The sequence below is a fragment of the Anopheles merus genome, chromosome 2R (assembly GCF_017562075.2).
Source record: "Anopheles merus strain MAF chromosome 2R, AmerM5.1, whole genome shotgun sequence".
Taxonomy (NCBI): domain Eukaryota; kingdom Metazoa; phylum Arthropoda; class Insecta; order Diptera; family Culicidae; genus Anopheles; species Anopheles merus.
In genome coordinates this window covers 60,833,143-60,857,339 of record NC_054082.1, presented here as the reverse complement: position 1 = coordinate 60,857,339, position 24,197 = coordinate 60,833,143, and the positions used below count along the sequence as shown (strand labels likewise).

Below are 24,197 nucleotides of genomic sequence, written 5' to 3'. Positions count from 1 at the left end.
AGGTTAGCTAAATGGTTTTGAAGCTGTATAGATCTGAAGGTCGTCTCATGATCTGTTACTATTTGTGTAGGGATTTCGTATGTTGAGAAATATTGCGCTAATGCATTTTCAACATCAGTTATAGTTTTCGTTTCGATTTTTATAAGTTGAGCATGTTTTGAAAATGAATCCACTAGTGAAAGGAAGTTTTCATTATCGATTTGAAAGATATCCATATGAACACGTTGAAATGGTGTTTCGGTTACTGGTCTAGGGGATAATTTGTATTGTATATTGTCTTTCATATTATTGTATGTTACAGATTCTGCATAAATTGCATACTTTTTTTATTTTGGATATCATTTTGGGGAAGAAATAAGCTTTTTTTAATTGATTTTCAACTTCAATTATTCCTCTATGAGCTCTATCATGTTCTTTGGAAACAATAGCGTCTTGCCTGTTTTCATTGGTAATATCTTGTACAATTTTCTGAGTGAGAACAAAATGTCCTTTTTGATTAAAAAATTTACGGTGTACAGACTGTACTAATGGAATGATCTCTTCCGGTGCCATTATTGCAGATTGTTTATTGTTGTGAAAAGCTATCAATTTCTCTTTAATATCTGATTCATCAAACTGAGGTTTACAGATTGTAGCATATCTGCTATACAGAACATATTGTAATACACACTATCAGCCATAGACACATAGTAACACACTTTGGAAAGCCAAATCACACCATTGCAACACATCCATTATAAAACACTCAGCAAATCAGATCATACCATACACACCCGGAAGAGCTCAGGCCACACCGTTCATATAAAAACAATTGTGACACACTTAACAGAACCAACCGAAACGTACAACATAAGCAGGAACAGTTTATGCATTATAACCCAAAGCAGGAACAGTATAAGCATTAAACCCAAAACAGGAACTTAGTGACAAGAACCATCATTCTTGTCAACAAAAGACAAACGTAACTAGCTTAGTGAAAACAATAACTTTCCAACATACAACCCGGAACCAAATGTGAGAAACCCTTAACTTCTTTTGAGTATAAATAAAACCAACTCCGATCATGGCAGGTCAGATTCGTTCGGACTGTCAGGATAGGACTATGCCCATCCTACATCTATCGAGTTCTCATTTAAAGAGTTTAGATATGTCCCCCTGCCCAAGGTAAGGCCTCTAAACTCCAACGTTTCCAGTGAGGGAAACCTCCTAAAGGTTTCTATGATCGCCTGGACGATCAAGTGTCGAACGTCCGCTTCGAAACAGTATCCACCTCAGTTCTACTTAATTCGGCAAACGATGACGAAGACCACCCTGACCAAACGCGAGTTCAAAGTTACTACATGGCAACCGTCCCAAAATCGAACATACCGTGACTATCTCAAAACATACCACATGGCGACCGTAACAGTCATCAAACATATTACAAGATGATTACTCTTCGAAAATTAGGAAAGGGACTTTCTGTAATTGTTGAATCAATATTCGAAATTTTAAATATTATTTGGTTACGATAATTAATTCATTCGATAATGGTCACGATAATTAATAGGTCTTTCTGAAAAGTGAATGTAATAGTTTTCAGAAGTTTCAGCTGAATGAACTGTGTCTGAATCACTTTCGGATGTTGGTGGGTTATTATGTTGAGAATCTGAAATGGCATTTGTTTTGTTAGCATTCATATCCATTGTGAGATGGTTCTTCCGTCCTTGAAGTGGTGCCTTGTTTTTTGTTTCTGAAAGACAGGAAATGGTTTTAGTTTCATCTTTTCGACTCAATGCGTCAGCAACAACGTTTTTTCCTTTCCTTTTTTTTTTTGCTTTTCCTTCTTTGTATTGTATACCGTAGTCAAAGTTTTCTAGTTCCAATCTCCATCTAAGAATTTTTGAGGAGGTTTTTATAAATGTCAACGGTTTGTGGTCCGTTATCAATGTGAATTTTCGAACATAGAGATATGGATAGTATTTATTTACTGCCCAAATTATTGCTTAAGCTTCTTTTTCTGTTGTAGAATAATTATTTTCTGTTTTATTTTGTGATCTGCATGCAAATGCAATTGGTTGTTCTATGTTGTCTTGTACTTGTGATAGTACTGCTCCTAATGCATAGTTTCTTTCATCCGTCGTTAGGGTAAATGGTAGGTTGAAGTTAGGGTAGGAAAGAATTTGATCTGATGTCAAGATGTTTTTAAGTTTTTCGAAAGCTTGTGTGTAATTTGTATCTATAAGATTTACCGTTTCTTCTTTTTTAGGTATTGTGTCAAAGGTTTGGCAAGTTTCGAAAAGTCTTTGATAAAGCGTCTGTAATATCCTATCAGTCCAAGGAATTGTTTGATTTCGTTTTGGTTGGTTGGGAGTTTCCAGTTTTTTATTTTTTTCTATTTTAGTTGGGTCTGGTTTTATCCCTTCTGCTGTTATGACATGTCCTAGGAATTCTGTTTGTTTTTTTAAGAATTCACATTTTTCAAGCTGAATTTTCAAACTAAATTCATATAATCGTTTCAATATAATTGAAATATTTTGCAAATGATGTTTTAAATTTTTACCAATGATTATTATGTCATCTAAATAGACATAACATTTTTTTCCGATAAATTCTTGAAGTATATTATTCATCGCTCTTTGGAATGTGGCAGGAGCGTTTTTAAGACCAAAAGGCATTCTTGTAAATTCAAAATGACCTTTGTCTGTGGAAAAAGATGTGTTTTCACCGTGTTTTTTACCATTTCAATTTGGTGAAATTCAGATTTCAAATCTACTGTTGTAAAATGTAACTGTCAAAATTATCCCGAACGCTGAACGAATAATCAAAGAAAATTAAAATGTTTATAAAACAACAATAAGAAAGATGACGATGCAACAATGAGAATTATGTTATGGAGTGATGAAGCTTGTACAGACCGTAACTCAAATGAGGTAGGCGAATTAAATTGGTCAAATATTTTTAATCGAAAAACTCAAAATGTTAGAAAAAAAATTCATTCCTTATCTGGAAATAATCTCAACTGAAGGAAGCCTCAAATTCTTGGTGGATACAGGGTCGAACAAAAATTATATAGTACCCAAAAAGGCAAATTTTAAACAATTTTTAGACGAAAATGGCTTTGTTGTTAGTAACATTAATGGAAAACATTCAATTAAAAATCATTGCTGCACGAAGAAGAATTTGAAGAAGAACCTTCTGAGCTATCTGTAAAAAAGTTTCAAGTAATGTACAATTATCTTTCCGAACAGGAACAAAAGGCAAAACGATCTCTAATTGATGAGCATACAGAAATTATACACTTTGAAGATGAAAAACTCACATTTACTCATGCTAACAAGCACAATATAAGAACAATAGATAATATTCTCATCCATAGCTTGTGTAAAGTTTCACAAGGATCCGCGTACGGCCGTGTTGAGGTCATCCACCCCGTTCACTCACACTTCTGTCGACCTATTGTCCTGCATAGCCGACCTTAAAGTAAGCCTCCGTAAAGAGCTGTCACAACAGATCACAGATAATAAGCGCGAGCTTCTGAAAGTGCTTAAGGACGAGATCCGTTCTTTTCTGTTTTCGTCTAACATCGCCAACATTGTCGTCACAACAATCCATTCATCGCAAACCAGCATAATTGACTCCTGGACTGTTTACTTCAGGGGTCAACAATATTACATCATCACCACATTTTCCATCCTTGGCCGCTTCACTTAGTGTAAGTGCGAGCGGACCGTTATCTAACACTACCATGCCACCACCTAATAAATAACACCATTACTTAGAGGATCCGGATCGCCGCATGACTCGGATTCATTGGATATCATTCCACACACTGCCATGCGAATGTGGTGATTCTTTACACGTTTTGCCCCATCGGTCACCTCTGAGCAAATCTCACACATGGTGCAAGTACGTCTAGCACTCGACAAGCGGGATGTGTTCGTTCACCGTCTGACGAAATTTGGCGCTGACACCAGTACACTCTCATTTGTCTCATTTAAGGTGGGCATACCAGTCACTCTACGCAGCAAGGCTCTCTCACCTGAGACATGGCCCTCCGCTCTAACGTACCGACGTAGTTCCGTGACTACCGGACCAATAATAATAACACTAATGCTCTCGCAGCCGCTTATACAAATTCGATGCTTCAACCTACACTCGATCACCCTGCCACTCTCACTACAGATACTTATCGTAATCCTCTCCCACGGTTAGGAATGATGTCCGATACCAACTGCCACTACAGATCTGCTCGCGCCACCTATTGCGACTTCATATGATATGACCACCACAGATGCAGCTTTGTTTACAACCGAATCACAACAGCAACTTAATGAGCGAATGGTTGTCAATACCACATGTACCAGGTCGCCTCTGAAATGCTTAGCCGCACCTAAAAAAAGATCGAAACGCGGAAACGTTAAACGGACTGATGATTCTGCCGACGCCGGGCCGTCAGACGAATAGCAACCTTGCACTGCATCCTGCGATGCTCCTGATCGGCGACATCAGATGGGAGCTGACAAATACATCGGATGCCGAGGATAGCTCTCCGTGTTTTTTTTTCGGACTTTGCACCAATATGCAACTCCGTGGCCAATACAGATTTCATTGATGGGATGAATAGCAATGGTTTATTTCAATTGAATGGCATTGTTAATCAATTTGGACGCCAATTGGATCTACTTTTGACAAACCTAGCCGCATTAAATATTTTGTGCGATTCGAGCTCCGTCCTTCAGCACCCTGTGAATGGTACACTGTCCCTATGGAATTCCTTCCCATACGTCTCACGCTGTTGCAATCCATTTCTTAGTGAAGACAATCATCATCCTTCGTTGGATATGGTGATTCGTTTTCGCACGCAATTCTCCCGTGACGCAAACAACCAGTCCCGCAGCAGTCGTATTTTTTTCAAAACGGATGTGGAACGTATGAACTCTCTAATAGCGTCGTTTGACCTTGATTTCGACTGTTAAAATTTTACGACGGTCGACGAAGCCTCGAAATCCTTTAGCGCGTTTATGCGCTCAGCGATTAATTCCTGCGTTCCTGTTGCGCATCCTAAACCTGGTCCCAATTGGTCGAACGCATCCCTTCGACGGCTAAAGAAAATAAAATCTAAAGCTTACGAAGATCACCACAGAACTAGATTGGCATTGCATAGGAGAATATTGTTGATGCACTGAATAATTATCGGCGCCAAATCGTGTGCTCTACCACTCCTACATACGCAGCACTGAAAGACAACTTTTTACGAAACCGACGCGGTTCTGGATCTTCTGGAACAAACAACGCAACATAAGTGGTATTCCTTCATCCCTGAGCTACAATGGAGTAACTAGTACTGATACTTCCGATATTTGCAACACTTCTGCTAACCGCTTAGCTGTGGCATTCACTGATCCAGTCGATGACCAAAACTTAATTGCTGAAGCCACGAACAATACGCCTTCCGATGTAATTGATTTTATTATACCGTCGATTGATGAAGTCACTGTAGTTCATGCACCCAATATTTTAAAACCGACTACTTCATCTGGACCTGATTGGATTCCAGCTTACATTATAAATCACTGCCACCACTTAGTTGCACCCATCTTATCGAAAATATTTAATGCTTCATTAACGCGAGGAATCCACCCGGCGTCATGAAAATACGCTCGAATGGTTCCGACTTGTAAGAAGGGCAGCCGGCTTGAAGCCAGCAATTATCGTGGTATAGTCTCTCTCTGCGCATGTGCTAAGGTGTTTTAACTACTTCTGTACAAACTGCTACTAAATGCGGTACACAACTATTTGAGCCCGAGTCAGAACGGTTTTTTACCAAAGAGCTCTTCCACAACTAATCTTGCCGAATTTGTCGGTTACTGCTTCGACAACATGGATCGTGGCATCCAAGTTGATGCTGGATATATCGACTTTAAGGCCGCGTTCGATAGCATTTCGCATGTTATTCTGCTTTCAAAGCTTAAAAATACTGGGTTTCGCTGATAAACAGATTACGACCTAGATTCGCTCACACTTAACCGGTCGCTCATATCACACAAGTATCGGACTTCATCGCTCTCACACCTTCACCAGTTCGTCTGGAGTCCCTCAAGGAAGTAATCTGGGCCCATTACTTTTTCTCATTTATATAAACGATCTATCGTTTGTGCAACCAACGGGCTGACACCTCATGTACGCCGAAGATGTGAAAATACATCTTCCAGTGAAAAATGCTAGTGTCTGTCAACGCCTCCAGATAGTCCTTGATGATCTCGATAGTTGGTGCATCAGAAACGGAGTAGAAATATGTGTGGATAAATGCCAGTGTATTTTATTCAGCAGAGCCCGAAGCCCTATCATATTTAATTACTCTATGAGAGACTCGCATCTTGTTCGAACGTCATATATTCGCCACCTGGGAGTGTTACTAGATGACAAACTTTCATTTCGTCCTCATATCGACAGCGTTATTGCGAAGGGAAACCAACTGCTTAATCTTATAACGCGCACCTGCAGTGAATTCATCGATCCCGTGTGCATCAAATCGATCTACTGTTCCGTTGTACGATCTTGTCTTGGGTACTGCTCTTTGGTTTGGTGCTCGCTTACTGTTGGTGATATAAATCGACTTGAAGCCTTGCGAAGAACAATCACTAGGTACGCACGGACGCGTAATAACCATGGTCAGGGTCATCCCATGCTCCGCATGTCATTGGAATTCAACGATGCATTAGAGTTATTCATTTTCTGTTTGTCCACGTCAGCGTTTAAGGAAAAATTGCGGTTGCGTGATGTGTAACGTTTATGTCTGATGTATGTGTAAATTATTTATAATATAAACGATTAGACCAATAGGTTCGTCTGTTTAATAAACAAATATAAATAAATGTAAATAAATAAATAGATACAAAATCATATCCATACCCCCAAATTTTTGAAAGCGAGGTACAAAACGAGGTGAATTTAAAAAAAAAAAATAGACTGTATAGTACGGGAATCGATTTCTCCATACACATCACCAGTATGGATAGTCCCAAGAAAAGCTGATGCTACGGTATTAAAGAAAAATCGTCTAGTAGTTGACTATCGTAAACTCAATAATAATACTATTTCAGATCAATATCCAATTCCGGATATCACTGATGTCTTAGATAAATTAGGATAAGCTAGCTATTTTTCCACAATTAATCTCTTGTCTGGTGTTCATCAGATTCAAATGGAAGAAAAAGATATAGAGAAAACTAATTTTTCCATAAAATTAGGAAAATTTGAATTTACTAGGATGCCTTTTGGGCTTAAAAACGCTCCGATAACATTACGAAAAGTGATGGATGCAGTTTGCAGGGAGTTTATTAAAATTCAAATTGAAAAATGTTACTTTTTCCCAAGAGAAGTACAATTTTTAGGCCACACAGTGTCTGAAGATGGTGTTAGACCAAACAGCTACAAAATAAAATAATTAAGAAATAATTCAGATATGGCCAGTGCCGAAAACTGAAAAGGAGCTTAAACAATTTTTAGGCACAATTGGGTACTGCTGCCGGTCTAGAGGTACAGTCGTCATCTCGTACGACGTAACAACATGCCCGTCATGGGTTCAAGTCTCGAATAAACAGTGCCCCCATACGTAAAGTATCGGAGAATAAGATAGGGCCTTTTTTTAAACGCACCATGCACCCGTTGGGACAGGTTTATGTGTGGATTTTGTTTGTTTGTGTGTGTGCATGTGTGTGTTTGTTTGTATGTTTCTATGTGTGTGTGTGTGTGTATGTTAGAGTGTGTATTTGTGTGTGTGTTCGTGTCGAAAGTATGTCGTTTCGGATCGATTTGTAAGTAGGTTTTTTGTGTGTTTTGGGTTAGGTTTTTGTTGTTATTAGCAGGACCACCGCCCTCGCGATAAGTGTTTTTTCGATACATTAACAATCTCACGGTATTCCTCCGCCGTGATTTTCCTAGGACGTCCTGGTGACTTGCGCGTTTCGGTTGTTTGCCACAAAAGTGCGCAATCGTTCCATCACGTATTTGATCGTTTTGGGCCTAATGCCAGCAGCCGCCATTCGCTTTATGATATGGCGCTGATAATCGATACAATGTTTACCTCGACCCATTGTTACAAAAACTGCTTGCTTGGACCATCAAGAACGCACTGGTTAAAAACTTGGACACGACTGATGCCGTGCACTGCTTGCGTTCTGCTTTTATACGCGATGAATCACATCATTGTCAAGCAGCGAAAAAGGCGTATAGATAAAAACTATCAATGAGTAAGCGAGTGAGCGTCTACCCATTCAGGTCGAGAACAGAATACTGCCGCGCTCATGAAACAAAACGCGCATTGAAAATAACACCAGCGCGCTTGCTCAATGCACGCACAAAGTTTCCCATGCGCACACAACGTTCAACGCAGAGATGCACGCACGCCCTTCAATGGCGTGCACTGGCGAAGCACCTGTGAGGGAAGGCCGAGTTCATTGCTATTGTGCGCGTTTCCATTTCGCACCGCTGTCGCAATCACATTCATGAAACAGCACACCTGCATTCTCGTCCGAGGAACAAGCGCTGCTATCGATGCAAACTTTCGCTTTTATCCAAGTGTGAACGCATGCTGTTTCACATGATAACAAACATTATCAGAGTACTTTCGACGTAATATGCCACCATGTCAAGCCACATTTCTTCCGACACAAACCCGCGCACTTGCAGATGCACGCACAAGAACATTTAAAAAAAAACAAACACACACACACACACACACACACACACACACACACACACAAGTAACGTGGTAAAACAAGTGCAAGATGCGATGAAAAAATGGCCATATCTTATTGTCCGATACTGTAAGACTGACTATCCTGCTATGGTAACAATAAGTCACTGAAAGCCTTCACTTCACTAGTGGGTACAGGCAGGCCTTGACCGACAGCAGTTGTTGTGCCAACGAAGAAGAAGAGGATTGGGTACTACCGACGATTTATTTGAGATTTTGTCAAAATGATTAAACCTCTAACAAAATTACTTCGCAAAGAATCTGACTTCCAACTTACATCCTAAGAGGTAGCATGCTTCGAAAAGTGTAAATCTTTATTTACAATGGAACCTATTCTAGCCTACCCGGATTACACTAAGGAATTTATTCTCACTACCTACGCTAGTAATTTCGCAGTTAGAGCAGTACTATCTCAGGGTCAGATTGGTAAAGACAGGCCAATTGCTTATGCTTCTCGGACTCTGAATAAGTCAGAGGAAAATTATTGTACCACTGAAAAAGAACTCCTCCCAATTGGCTGGGCAGGTTCCATAAGTTCACAATTTTAAAGACGGAATATTCTGAGAAAGATATTGTCCACATTATTAAATAAAAAGTCAAAATTAACGGTACTTCTTGTATTCATTGTCCCAATTCACTTATCCAGCTCATTCAAGAGCCGTACACTTTTTAGAAAACATTTTTCGGAAAAAATATTTAAAATTTACATCTCTTTAACCTTGTTAACAGATATACAGGGTGGCATCGTAGAAGTGATACACCTATTCAAGTACCCCTTTTTTGTGTTTTCGGTAACTGTGTGTCAAACTCATGGGTATATTTTGACAGCTTAATTTGTTTACTATTTATCGTGAAAAACGTACACTTAGTGTTCACCTCAGTTTTCTCATCTACTATAATGGATTCAAGTCGCGAACGAATAAAAATCTCGCTTGTTGCTGAAAATGCACGTAGGCAACAACATCATCTTTTCGGACGAAAAACTGTTCATTCTGGAGGAAACTTTGAATAAGCAGAATGATCGTATTTATGGGGTATGTATTCGGGATATAACAGCCGATAAAATAACAGCCCCACGGTATCAATATGCGTCAGCTGTGATGGTTTGGGGAGCTATCTCGGCCAAAGGGAAGTTTCCGTTATTGTTTATCGACAAAGACGTGAAGATCAACAAGGAGTACTATTTAGAACACGTTTTTCAAGGCCACTTGAAACCAGACGCTAAGAAGCTTTTTGGCAACGACAATTTTTGCTTCCAACAAGATTCAGCTCCAGCCCATAAGGCTTCGATCGTTCAGAAGTGGTGCAAGGAGCATTTGCCATGTTTTATCAATGCATCGGAATGGCCTGCGTCGTCTCCAGATTTGAACCCGTTGGACTTCAGCATATGGGGATGCATGCTTGGAAAGTTGGGCAACGTCAAACATTTGCTTTGGGACGGATTCAAGAAACGGTTGTTAAAGATATGGGATGAAATGCCGGATGAAGTTGTGCGTGCGGCCTGCAACGATCTCCAAATGCGCCTACAGGCGGTTATCAATTGTAAAGGAGAAAAATTTGAAATAAATAAAGTGAAATGCAGGTTTAGTAGCAATAGAAGCTATTTAAATAGATTCCTAAGAGAAATCAAACCTGGTGTCAATTTTATTACAAAAACAAAGTGTATCACTTCTACGATGCCACCCTGTAAAATCAGAAGTAGAGCAGGATGAAATCGTAATGAAAACCGATTAATATGCCCATCGAGGAATTAAAGAAAACAAAGCACAAATTGTAAGCAAATTTTTTTTCCATCTATTGATAAAAAAAATGTATTTATTCATACTTGCAGCACTTGTAGAAAAAGTGAATATGACACAAATCCTCCAAGATTTGAATCAATCTGGCTAGCGTATCTCGTGTATCTGGCTTAGTATAAACATTCCACTCAACTTTCATAGAATTGTATAGAACATTAAATAGAAGATATAATCATTTGGAATTTTTCGATAAGATCAATGAACTAGTTGACGTTATAATCATGCTATCCATTCAGTTACAGGCTACAGACCAAAAGAATTAATTTTCAACGTTCAAGGGAAAACCGATACGGTTGAAATATTATAATGTTTCAACAAACTGCAATCAAATGTAAAAACGAGACTTCAAAAACAAAAAGAATTAGTAGAAAATAGAAATAAGAATAGAGCACTACCGCATAGTTTAAGCCCCGGGGAGAAAGTATTTGTAAGAGTTACGCAATGAAATACAGAAGATGAAGAACTTTTTAAGATTTCTGAAGTAAAACAAGATAATGAACTAACATCTAACAAAACAGAGTTCAAATACTAAGCATCATTAATATAAACCTATTGCCAGGAAGATTCGAGTTAAAGTATGTGATATATCGACGAGTTTTTTGCATTTTTTTCTGACTATGCTTGTTCACGAAGGCGGAAGTTTCTCCTGCCAATTTCTGCCACTTAGAGGTGTTTCTTTTGAAAACAATCTTTCCCCGAGTTACGCGAATAATGCGTTCCGGAGACATTTGCGTAACTCGGATTTTCGCGTAAGTCGAATATCACGTTTTACAGCCAAAATATACTTGATTAATACAGATTTTTTATTGAATTCAGTTTATTTATTTCATTTCATCATTTATCATTTTTCATTCATTACTTATTTGATGCAAATTAGATCTGTATTTGATGGTGTAAAAAATTCGGTTATGTCTAACTTTTAAGTGATTTAAAACTTTTGAAAAAATTAGAAATTATTTATCATTTGACAATTAATGGAGAAAATTATACTGATGTGATATCTGAACTGTCAAAAATAAAAAGTGCTCGTCTCCTAATAATTCACTTAACCAATTAGCGAAATAAGAAGGTATCGGAACCGCTTTGAGTGTCATCCCAGAATTTCGGAAGGAGTCCAGTTTCGCAGATGCTCCACAAAGTGGTCGAAATCCTGGACCTATGGATCAAAATTTTCGTAAGCTGTTGGAGACGAGTGTGTGCTTAACCGGATGGGAGGCGTCAGGTTAAAAGTGCGGTCATTAGTATTGTTTTAAGCAACTTTTTTTTTTTAATAGTCTAGAACAGTGGTCGGCAAATTTTCGAGGCAAAAGGCCAAATTTAGTAAGTGATCTAAAGCTGCGGGGCAGGCGAATGCGGTTTTTATATTATTGTGCTTTCATTATTACATTATAAAATTTTAAAAACAAAAAAAAATGGTATTCTTGCTGTTGTCCTATAATTGTTTCATCCAAGCATGGTTAAAATTGCTAATATTTACTTAAAAACTAATTGAATCTTTTAATCATTTGAGGATCGCTAAAAGAAGGGCAATAGTGTGAAAATTCAAAACATAACAAAGCAAGAGCAATATCGCTTCTTAATAACCCCATCCTCCCACGCCGCAAAAAAATATTAACACCATTCTGGGAATGATACTATAGTGTTATTTATTGAAAAATTATCGAGGCAAACGTGCATTTATTATTTACAAAAATATTTTATGGACAAGTTATGCCATGTCAGTTAAATTGATTAATGATTTCTTATGAAAAACTTTAGCACTTTGGCAATCGTTGTACTCGTAAACAGGAACTGCGTCGATTTGTCGTTCTTGTAAAAACAACAGGGTTTTTCAATGTTCTTATTTGTTTTCAAATACGATGCAAAGTACCCCTAAAACAGATAAAAAAGAAAACAACTGATTTGTGTGACATTAAGAAGAACGAATATCAGGACTAATATTATCGCGCGAAAAATGTATGCTATTTCACTACACCTAAAACTTTGTTTTCTATGTATTACGTTGGTGACAGTCGTATGCAAAACTTTAAATAAATTCATTGCAACCAGACAATTAAGAAGAACGAATATCAGGACAAATATTATCGCGCGAAAAATGAATGCTATTTCACTACATCTAAAACTTTGTTTTCCATGTATTACGTTGGTGACAGTCGTATGCTAAACTTAAAATAAATTCATTACAACCAGACTTTAGTGTATCTTATCTTTATGAAATTTCGTATGCGACCTTCATTTTGCTAGTCTTATTGTGGTGTTAAAATAATGTTAATATTACATAATTTTTTTTTTTTTTTATTCAGGAGTAACGGTCCAAAAAGGCCGTATTGCTTAAGAGTAGAAAATACAAATGTAATTCATGGCGCTACAATCCATATTGGCAAGGAGACATTTCCTTCTCTGAGCCATGGAAGGGCACCTTATCCCGGGTGTACTCGGACGGTTTGGTTTTAATCAATCCAGTCCATGATTTTGCGGTCCTATAAGCGTGGCGAAGGTCTACATCATTCGGGTTTCGAGGTTGTCTATTCCAGTTCAGTGTTCCAAATGGCATTGCGGGGGTCTGTATCGAGTGGATTCCAGGCATTTCGTCGGATCCATCCATCAGAAGCGGTCCGAGTATATTCCCATTTAGTGGCTCAAATGACATCGCGAGGGTCTGTATCGTTGTAGTCCTTTCCTTCAGTGGTCCGAGTGACATGGCGGGGGTCTGTTTAATATTACATAATAGTTGCATTAAAAAAATGGACAAAAATTGTCGATTTTTCATGGGTTTATCTTAACCCGCACTAACAAAACGTTAATTGCACTATGAGTAATAGTATCCCATTAGTTAGCAGACTAAATTTGACACCTCTATCAGTCGAACTCTAACCATGATGGCCAAAAAAGTGAATCAAAGGCGTGCGCGATCAAAGAATGGCGCCCATTTTGGATATAGAGTCCAAAATGTACCCCGTGCGGAAGTTTGTCGTGTATACCCGTTTCGGCATTTTGGTCGCCAACATCTTGGCACTGTAGTGTATGGAAGTAGTAAATAATGTATGTTAGTATGTTAGTATTAGTGTTGTAGGGAACTCCAGGATGCTCCGACAGCGTCCTTCTTAACATCTGGCTTCGTGCACTACCCAACACGGTGCGGTCCATCGTTTCCGCCTTGCCCACCGCTACACTCGACGAGCATGCGATCGTGGCTGACAAAATCATGGAGGCGCCACGCACGGAGATTGCACCTGTACGAAAAGAGGCCTCCCACACGCATCACACACCGAGAACATCATCGGATATCGCAGCACTCGAAGAACGGATCGAGCAACTCTCCCGGAGACTGGACGAAGTTCTCTCGGTCGATCGACGCGCAGCTCATCACACATCCAGTTCCCGCTACACATCAAGGTCAAGGGACAGGAGAGGACAACGACCTACGCACTCATCACGTGTTCATCGGAAGCCGTCCTCGTCCCGCAGATGGATTTGCTGGTATCACTACCGGCACGGAGCGAAAGCGGAGAAATGCGAGAAGGAGAAGGAAGGCGACAGCACCATCCAGTGCATTTTTTTCGAAGAAGGCATACCGGTTCAAGCCAGGAACAAACCGTAAGTAGTGCCACCCGCAAACGCGTAACATTTTCTTTCGAGACACTATGTAAACCGAAAAAACCGCTCAACACAAATAATTGTAACACATTTATTATTAAGAAGAAAGGTCACACTAACCACTCCCCCGGTAACACTCCAAAGCACACTCACGGTAACACTCCGAATCATACACTCCCCGAAGCGCCCTTACATATTCAAAGAATTCACTTAATGGACAATAGTTCGTACAATCGATACTTGATCGATACAGGCGCCGAAATATCGGTTATTCCCCCTACTATGCGTGAACGGTTACACGCAAGCAAACGCACACTATTCGTCGCGAATAACACTACGATAGCAACTTTCGGCACAAAACGTTTAACTGTTGACCGTGGGTTAGCACGAAAGTTCACGTGGGAGTTTGTAATCGCCGATGTGGGCAGCCCAATCATCGGTGCAGATTTTCTCGGCCATTTTGATTTGCTCGTCGACGTGAAAAGAAAGAGATTAGTAGACAATAGAACGAAAAGCGAGATTCTCAACATAAATGCAGCTGATTCACCTACCATTAAAGCTTTCCCGACCCAAAATCCATTCGTCCCAATATTGCATGAGTACAGCGATATCACCAAGCTAAACCAGTTGAAAAAACCTTGCCACAAGGTCGAGCATTAGATTTTAACAACGGGCCCACCAGTATTCAGTCGCCCGCGCTGGTTGCCTTTTGACAAATTGAAGGAGGCTAAGGCTGAGTTTCATTTCCTCGTGAAGCAGGGTATTTGTCGACCGTCAAAAAGCAACTGGGCAAGCCCGTTGCACATGGTTAAAAAATCAGATGGCACTTGGAGACCGTGTGGAGACTACCGAAGTCTTAACGCCGTTACAATTCCCGATCGCTATCCCGTCCCGAACATACAGGACGTGAGTAACATACTCAGCGGTGCTCACATTTTTACGTGTATCAATCTCCAGAGAGCGTACCACCAAATACCTGTAGCGAGAGATGACATACCGAAGACGGCCATAACGACCCCGTTCGGCCTGTATGAGTTTATGTTCATGTCCTTTGGTTTAAGGAACGCAGGGCAAACGCTTCAACGCCACCTTCATGCGATTTTTGGAGACTTAGACTTTGTTTTCCCATACATTGACGACATATGTATCGCATTGAAAAATGCCGAAATACACAAAGCTCACCTGAGAACTGTTTTCCAACGCTTACGCGACAATGGCTTAGCGATCAACGCAGAAAAATGCCGAATTGGACAATCTTGTGTGAATTTCCTAGGGACATAACTGCCGAAGGCATAAGTCCAAAAAAAGAAAAAGTTCAAACCATAATCGATTTCCCTAAGCCGACGATAGCTAAACAGCTTAAACGATTTCTCGGCGCGATTAACTTTTATCGCCGTTTCATGGCACACGCCGCACACAAACAAAACGTTTTGCAAAAATTGATAAAGGGAAACAAGAAGAACGATACAACAAAGCTAGTCTGGAATGATGAAGCAAACGCAGCCTTTACGAAATGCAAAGAAGATCTGGCAAATGCCGCAATCCTTGCGCATCCTTCACCGCACGCTTAGCTCGCTCTAAATGTAGACGCATCGAATAATGCTATCGGCGGCGTACTACAACAGATTGGCAAAGAGGGTCCCGAGCCTCTAGCATTTTTCTCCAAATGTCCTTGTCCTTGTCTACAGAAAGCCAGTACGTACGACAGAGAATTGTATGCCATATACGAATCCATACGCTACTTTAAAGATTTGCTAGAGGCACGAGAATTTTGTGTGTACACTGACCACAAACCACTAGTAACCGCGTTTCAACAACGCCCGGAAAGAGCCAATCCTACACAACAGCGCCGACTCTGTTTCATCAGCAGGTTCACCACAGACATTCGTCACGTTTCTGGTGAACAAAACAAAATCGCAGACATGCTTAGTCGGCCCAGCTAGCAAAGCCGAAGGCCTTTGTATGGGAGCCATCGCGCTCATCAAGGCTCACTTAGTCGCGCATAAAGCAAAATGTGCGCGAAGGCGAAAAAACCCGAAAGCGCTTCGTGTGGCCCTCTCTCGTGTTTCTAGTTTTATTCTCTCTCGCATGTCATCACTCTCTCCCAGTTTTTCGGATTGAAATGAGAATTCACTCTCTTGATTTGGTTGCGGCAGTCTAGCTGCTTCACACTCTTTATTCTCTTCTTTTTGCAATTCCCACAAGAGGATTCACACATGTGTTCTCACATACTTACATACACACACACGGTGGTTGGAAGCCTGGCGCGACTGTTTCCAATTCTGTCTTTTCTTCTTCCCTCTTTACAGTACGCTGGCTCCCGTGGCGGTGCGCGTGTTCAGCCTGCTTGGTTCAGGAAAGATGTCATCAGATTTGGCGCGTCTCAACCGCGGTGTTGTATGAAGGCTGTTGATGAAAGTACACAATTAATAGACACATTTTGTTAAAAAAAATTACTCTTGATTTAAAGATGTGACAAACTTACCTTTGTGCTCGAGGATCAATTGAACCTTGAACGCCTGTGCACACAGTGTTGCAATTTGAAGAGGTTTGGAGAACAGCTAGCGGTAGCAGCACACATCTGAAACATGTAAAGTGCAATGTTTTAATTAGAATAAATGTCACATAACACTAGACACTTAGAAAAGGACACTTACCGAAACAATTAGATGATAACAATTTGTCCTCCGATAAAGCAGAAAGAACACCGCGGATGGCGCAGTATGGAAAGTGTTTCACGCAGGAAAAATAGTTCACGCAGCACACAAACACACACTCCACGGTTCAGAGCACACTAAAGTCGCTCTTTGGCTTGGATGGAAAAGAGCAAACACCCTGATGAGTGCGATGGAAGAAAATGACGTGTGTTCAACAGGGATGGGTAGAATCAAACACACGAAGTGTGCAGGAGAATTCTCTTCGTGTGGCAAGAGAGAATTGACTAACACCCTGATGAGTGAGAACGCAACAAACGTTGTGGAATGTAGAAACGGGATAGGAATAGTAAGCGAAGGCAGTTTGTGGACATGAGGGGGTTGAAACTGGGAGAAAAAAGCTTCGGTTGCTACTTGGGGGGTTGACGCGATTAACACTGACACGATCGATTACGAACACATGGCGAAGCTTCAACGCACTAACACTGATACGATCGATTACGAACACATGGCGAAGCTTCAACGCACTGACACTGAAATGATACAATACATGAAACAAGCACCTGCAAACTCAACATTAGCACTGAAAGAGCTAGTAATGCCTGGAACAAAAACAACACTTTTTTGCGACACTTCCACTGCAAACATGTGCACTTCCTTGCACTTCAGGAACCAAATTATAGAGAAACTGCATAACACATCACACCCGGGAAAACGAGCCACCACTCATTTGGTTTCCGAAAGATTCGTTTGGCCTTCTATTCGGAAAGATTGCAAGCACTTCGTAACACACTGCCTAGCATGCCAAAAACAAAAATAATTCGCCACAATTACAAGCCGATAAATCACATAAACGTACCAGACCACCGATTTTATCACGTGCACATCGATTTAATTGGGCCACTTCCACCATCAGAAGGGAATCTTTATTGTCTAACAATGATAGACAAATTCACTCGGTGGCCAGAGGCGATTCCACTAGCGAATATGACCGCAGAAACCGTGGCAAAAGCTTTCGTTACGCATTGGGTAGCGAGATTCGGCGTGCCTTGGCAATTCGAGTCGGATTTATTCAAACGAATTTTTGAAACGTTAGGAATAGATCACTTGCGTACAACACCATATCATCCGCAAGCTAATGGGCAAATAGAAAGAGTGCACCGACAACTGAAATCCGCAATAATGTGCCACAACCGTAAACGATGGACCGACGCACTGCCTATCTTTCTACTAGGCTTACGGTCATCTCTTAAAAAAGATATCGGCTCAACCGTGGCAGAGCTAACGTACGGAACGACGTTGCGTTTACCCGGCGAGTTCTTTGACACAAGCAAAACTGTAGCCAAAGTCACTCCTGAATACGTCGAAAGCCTGAAGCAAATCATGAGTCAGATTAAAGCAACGCAAACGCAGCACCACAACAAAGCCCAACCATATGTATAACCACAGCTCCAATCCTGCACGCATGTGTGGCTCCGTGTAGATTCCGTGCGCCCATCACTAACACCTCCGTACGGCGGCCCGTTTAAAATCGTGCGTAAAAAACTAAAAACTTTCGTCTTTAGTGATAGAGGACGGAACGTCAAAGTGTCGATCGATCGCGTAAAAGCCGCACACATAGACACACCGGATAAACCAACCGCGCTAGAAGATCCTCTCTCAGAATGTACTGCGACAGTCCCCGCCGAAAAACCGTACACCACTCGATTCGGCCGAACTATTAATAAACCGCGAATTTTTTCCTAGAGGGGCCCCCGCTGTGCAAAGCGACGGAAGAAATCATGGCGTTCTGAGAATTTTATCATGCCATCCTTTTCTCTCCAACGGCAAATTTGTCGAGCAGCTCGTCGAGCTGCCCGTCCCTGGCTCCGCCTCATTCCCCTCGCCAGAGCACGCTGTCGAAGGTTTGGATGTGTTGGTGCGTCAGACGGCCAATCGCTGTCAGCCGTCGTCCGTGCTTATTCCCTTCATAGCGCCATCTCTTTCTCGCTTGTGGTCAATGCTCGCGAGCTGTTGTGGCGCCTAAAAATGCCGTTAACAAACCTTGCGGCGATGAAGTTACATTTTCACAAATCAAACCAAAAAATCGCAATGAGTTCAAACACTGCAATATAAAAATGACTAAGAAATCGCTAGCACGATAGAGGGTTTGCTGTGCAACGCGCAGAACCGTAATTCGCATTAACACATTCAGCCCGGCGCTGATTTTCATGAGCTTACCGTTCCCCCGGCATCTAGAACTCAAGCTGATTGTGAAACCGGTATACTGGAAAGTTCACTGGCAGTCCCTGGAGCCTGCCATCGAACTTAACATGTTAAGCATTAAGCATAACTTTGTTACACTAAGCTTTTTTGCTTTCGTATGGTATAGATTACACAGATATGCTGAGCCGTCTGCGCAAGGGTGTGTGTGCCAAAACTGTCGCCAAATGTGTTTTCTTCCGGAATGTTATGATCGATCGAAGGAAGGTGTTCATGACAGTGGCGGAGTAGGGGGAATCGGGGGCGCCCTAGGCGGAAAGACGAGTTGAAGCCCCTGTAAATGGTAGCTGATGACGGGGAGGGGGGGGTACTGGCATACAGCTGTTATGAGATTTAACATTATACTTAAATTGCCAGCCGGGTGGGGGGGGGGGGATTGGCGATGGAACCCCTACGATCATCGGTCACATGTCCTAAAATTATTGCTGGCGGGGGGGGGGGGGGGAGATCAGAAGGTTCTCCAGCGACGGGGCCCCAACGACCATCTTTCCGGCGGCCCTTGTCGCTAATACTCTGTCCACTTGTAGACATACGGCATACTACAGTCTAGCGATATTCGGCGACCGCCTAGTCCGTCTACCGTTAGATCCGCCGCTGGTTCATGACGGTGGTTTTTTGTTGTGAAGGTGCATCCTTCCTCCTGCCTGCAGCGTATGCATCGAGCAGGAGACAATGTGACAGTATGCAAGTTACCCGCTGGATAGGAGCGGTCCCGCGGCACCGCCGTCATTCCTCACATCTGCATGCCCGTCGTGGGTTCTAACCACGTATGAACCGTCCGCCGTAGCAAGGGCTGACTATCCGGCTACGTGGTACTCAAGTCCTGAAAAAGCCGGCATGATCGCGTAGACTATTACGCCAATAATAATAATAATAATAAGAAGAAGATGAACTTAGCATAGCAGTCCACACTCGGGGAAGGTTTTTGTTTTGACTTTGGTGCTGCCGGGTCTACCGCTGTGGCGCGACAAATGCACGGAATTCAGTCGACTAAAACATGAACCTACCGATCCGAACCCATTCCAAGGCAATGCCGGTCAATCGGCGTCATGATAACTTCTCCAAACCAACAAGCCGCCAGATTCTGGACGGGCAGGTGCAGCACCATATGCGCGAAAGAAATGTGCTACATATCACATGCACGTTTGCTTCGATCGTGTGCCTTTTTAACACCCCCAACAGCAGAACCGATCGCAAAGATCGTGGTGCCAATCCGATAGTTGTGTTGTCACTCAGGTAGTGAAATCGAAAATGCATGGACTTTGTAGCCGCAGTGGATGAAAATGTACGCATCAGAATCAAATAGTTTTGGGGTTTCCACACGCACGCACACACACACACACACACACAAAAACACACACACACGCACGCGAGCACGCACGTACGCACACACACACGCACACATGCATGTACGCGTGTACGCGGGCAGGCACCCGCGAAAGCGCAAACGCAAGCACGCACCCACGAAAGCGCGAACGCAAGCACGCACTCCCCCCCCCCCACCAGACCACCCCCCCCTCCTCGAATGATCGATTACGGCTACCGTATCGCTAGAACGGCTGGTTCAGCTTTCTTGTATCGCATCCTCATCCAAAGCGCCGGGCGGGGTGGGGGATCGCGGCATGATAGAGTGAACGGTCACTTTCCCCGCGCTGTATGCGTGTGTGTGTGTGTGTCGAGACCCAAAAACTGGAGACAGATTTCGGCAAATTACAAAAAAATTATAGCCACTATACACTGTGCTACATGATGCATAGAAGGTCGTTGAAGCATTAAACATGTTCAAATTAAAAAATATTTGATTAGTGTTAGACGTTCTCCTACCCTTGTGTTAAATAGGCTTCTTCACCCTCAATTGGCAGGGGCATCGAATGGTCTCATCAGCAACGGCACGAAATAAAATAAACCATCAATACACCGATAACACTTTGAATCCCAATCCAGCTTCTCCCACAGCGTCTCAAGGTCAAACACAAATTAATAAATGCTAACACCCACCAATAACAACAATACACAACCGCAATGCATATATAAGTATCAACGCATACACCGCTACAGCCAATCAGCTGGCGGCGGAAGGCACGAGCTGAAGCGCAAGTAAGGCAAGGCAGGGTGAGGGAGGGGGAAGAAGCGGACGAAAAAATGGGCGCCAATAATTTTAAATTTTTTGACCGTTGTTTTTGCTCCGCCGCCATAAATAGTTCGTCCATTTCGCCAACAGATGGCGCTAAACTTGCTCGACCCAGCGCAGGAATCGCTGAAGTCCAGCGCGGGAGACCAGCCAAAATCTGCACTGGCCAGCGCGTGCTGGCGTTTGCGCTTTCGCGGGTGCCTGCCCGCGTACACGCGTACGTGCATGTGTGCGTGTGTGTGTGCGTACGTGCGTACTCGCGTGCATGTGAGTGTGTTTTTGTGTGTGTGTGTGTGTGTGCGTGCGTGTGGAAACCCCAAAACTATTTGATTCTGATGCGTACATTTTCATCCACTGCGGCTACAAAGTCCATGCATTTTCGATTTCACTACCTGAGTGACAACACAACTATCGGATTGGCACCACGATCTTTGCGATCGGTTCTGCTGATGGGGGTGTTAAAAAGGCACACGATCGAAGCAAACGTGCATGTGATATGTAGCACATTTCTTTCGCGCATATGGTGCTGCACCTGCCCGTCCAGAATCTGGCGGCTTGTTGGTTTGGAGAAGTTATCATGACGCCGATTGACCGGCATTGCCTTGGAATGGGTTCGGATCGGTAGGTTCATGTTTTAGTCGACTGAATTCCGTGCATTTGTCGCGCCACAGCGGTAGACCCGGCAGCACCAAAGTCAAAACAAAAACCTTCCCCGAGTGTGGACTGCTATGCTAAGTTCATCTTCTTCTTCTTATTATTATTATTATTGGCGTAATAGTCTACGCGATCATGCCGGCTTTTTCAGGACTTGAGTACCACGTAGCCGGATAGTCAGCCCTTGCTACGGCGGACGGTTCATACGTGGTTAGAACCCACGACGGGCATGCAGATGTGAGGAATGACGGCGGTGCCGCGGGACCGCTCCTATCCAGCGGGTAACTTGCATACTGTCACATTGTCTCCTGCTCGATGCATACGCTGCAGGCAGGAGGAAGGATGCACCTTCACAACAAAAAACCACCGTCATGAACCAGCGGCGGATCTAACGGTAGACGGACTAGGCGGTCGCCGAATATCGCTAGACTGTAGTATGCCGTATGTCTACGAGTGGACAGATTATTAGCGACAAGGGCCCGTCGCTGGAGAACCTTCTGATCTCCCTCCCCCCCCCCCCCCTCCCCCCGCCAGCAATAATTTTAGGACATGTGACCGATGATCGTAGGGGTTCCATCGCCAATCCCCCCCCCCCACCCGGCTGGCAATTTAAGTATAATGTTAAATCTCATAACAGCTGTATGCCAGTACCCCCCCTCCCCGTCATCAGCTACCATTTACAGGGGCTTCAACTCGTCTTTCCGCCTAGGGCGCCCCCGATTCCCCTACTCCGCCACTGTCATGAACACCTTCCTTCGATCGATCATAACATTCCGGAAGAAAACACATTTGGCGACAGTTTTGGCACACACACCCTTGCGCAGACGGCTCAGCATATCTGTGTAATCTATACCATACGAAAGCAAAAAAGCTTAGTGTAACAAAGTTATGCTTAATGCTTAACATGTTAAGTTCGATGGCAGGCTCCAGGGACTGCCAGTGAACTTTCCAGTATACCGGTTTCACAATCAGCTTGAGTTCTAGATGCCGGGGGAACGGTAAGCTCATGAAAATCAGCGCCGGGCTGAATGTGTTAATGCGAATTACGGTTCTGCGCGTTGCACAGCAAACCCTCTATCGTGCTAGCGATTTCTTAGTCATTTTTACATTGCAGCGTTTGAACTCATTGCGATTTTTTGGTTTGATTTGTGAAAATGTAACTTCATCGCCGCAATGTTTGTTAACGGCATTTTTAGGCGCCACAACAGCTCGCGAGCATTGACCACACGCGAGAAAGAGATGGCGCTATGGAGGGAATAACCACGGACGACGGCTGACAGCGATTGGCCGTCTGACGCACCAACACATCCAAACCTTCGACAGCGTGCTCTGGCGAGGGGAATGAGGCGGAGCCAGGGACGGGCAGCTCGACGAGCTGCTCGACAAATTTGCCGTTGGAGAGAAAAGGAAGGCATGATAAAATTCTCAGAACGCCATAACGCCTTCCGTCGCTTTGCACAGCGGGTTCCTCACTCTTCCCCATTTCACATACACGACGTCCACAAACTTCCGCACGAAGTCCGGAACGGTTTTGGATGCTATAGTGTGTCATTCTTTTGATCGCGCACGCTTTTGATTCACTTTTTTGGCCATCATGGTTAGAGTTCGACTGATAGAGGTGTCAAATTTAGTCTGCTAACTAATGGGATACTATTACTCATAGTGCAATTAACGTTTTGTTAGTGCGGGTTAAGATAAACCCATGAAAAATCGACAATTTTTGTCCATTTTTTTAATGCAACCATTATGTAATATTAACATTATTTTAACACCACAATAAGACTAGCAAAATGAAGGTCGCATACGAAATTTCATAAAGATAAGATACACTAAAGTCTAGTTGCAATGAATTTATTTTAAGTTTTGCATACGACTGTCACCAACGTAATACATGGAAAACAAAGTTTTAGATGTTGTGAAATAGCATACATTTTTCGCGCGATAATATTAGTATTCGTTCTTCTTAATGTCACACAAATCAGTTGTTTTCTTTTTTATCTGGTTTAGGGGTACTTTGCATCGTATTTGAAAACAAATAAGAACATTGAAAAACCCTGTTGTTTTTACAAGAACGACAAATCGACGCAGTTCCTGTTTACGAGTACAACGATTGCCAAAGTGCTAAAGTTTTTCATGAGAAATCATTAATCAATTTAACTGACATGGCATAACTTGTCCATAAAATATTTTTGTAAATAATAAATGCACGTTTGCCTCGATAATTTTTCAATAAATAACACTATAGTATCATTCCCAGAATGGTGTTAATATTTGTTTGCGGTGCGGGAGGATGAGGTCATCAAGAAGCGATATTGGCAACAAATGTTTTTTTGCAATGTATCATGCCATTCGGCTGACGA

The 24,197-nt window shown here is 42.3% G+C and overlaps 1 protein-coding gene across 3 annotated transcripts in view; it reads right to left on the bottom strand.

Annotated features, from left to right (window-relative positions):
• LOC121603653 (chitooligosaccharidolytic beta-N-acetylglucosaminidase) overlaps window positions 1-24,197 on the bottom strand; it is an 80,322-nt gene that overhangs the window by 47,765 nt on the left and 8,360 nt on the right. The window contains exons 2-3 of one of the 3 annotated variants that reach the window (XR_006006695.1): window positions 16,794-16,947; window positions 16,678-16,717 (exon numbers count right to left, since the gene is read on the bottom strand). The exons of 1 other annotated variant lie outside the window; for it this stretch is intronic. Coding sequence is in view for 1 of the 2 variants with exons in the window: in XM_041932712.1 (XP_041788646.1) it covers window positions 12,905-13,249 (345 nt within the window). In the remaining variant the exon portion in view is untranslated. Of the gene's footprint in view, window positions 1-11,511; window positions 13,250-16,677; window positions 16,718-16,793; window positions 16,948-24,197 lie in introns of those variants that run through there. One more of the 3 variants, XM_041932712.1, reaches the window with a different exon arrangement.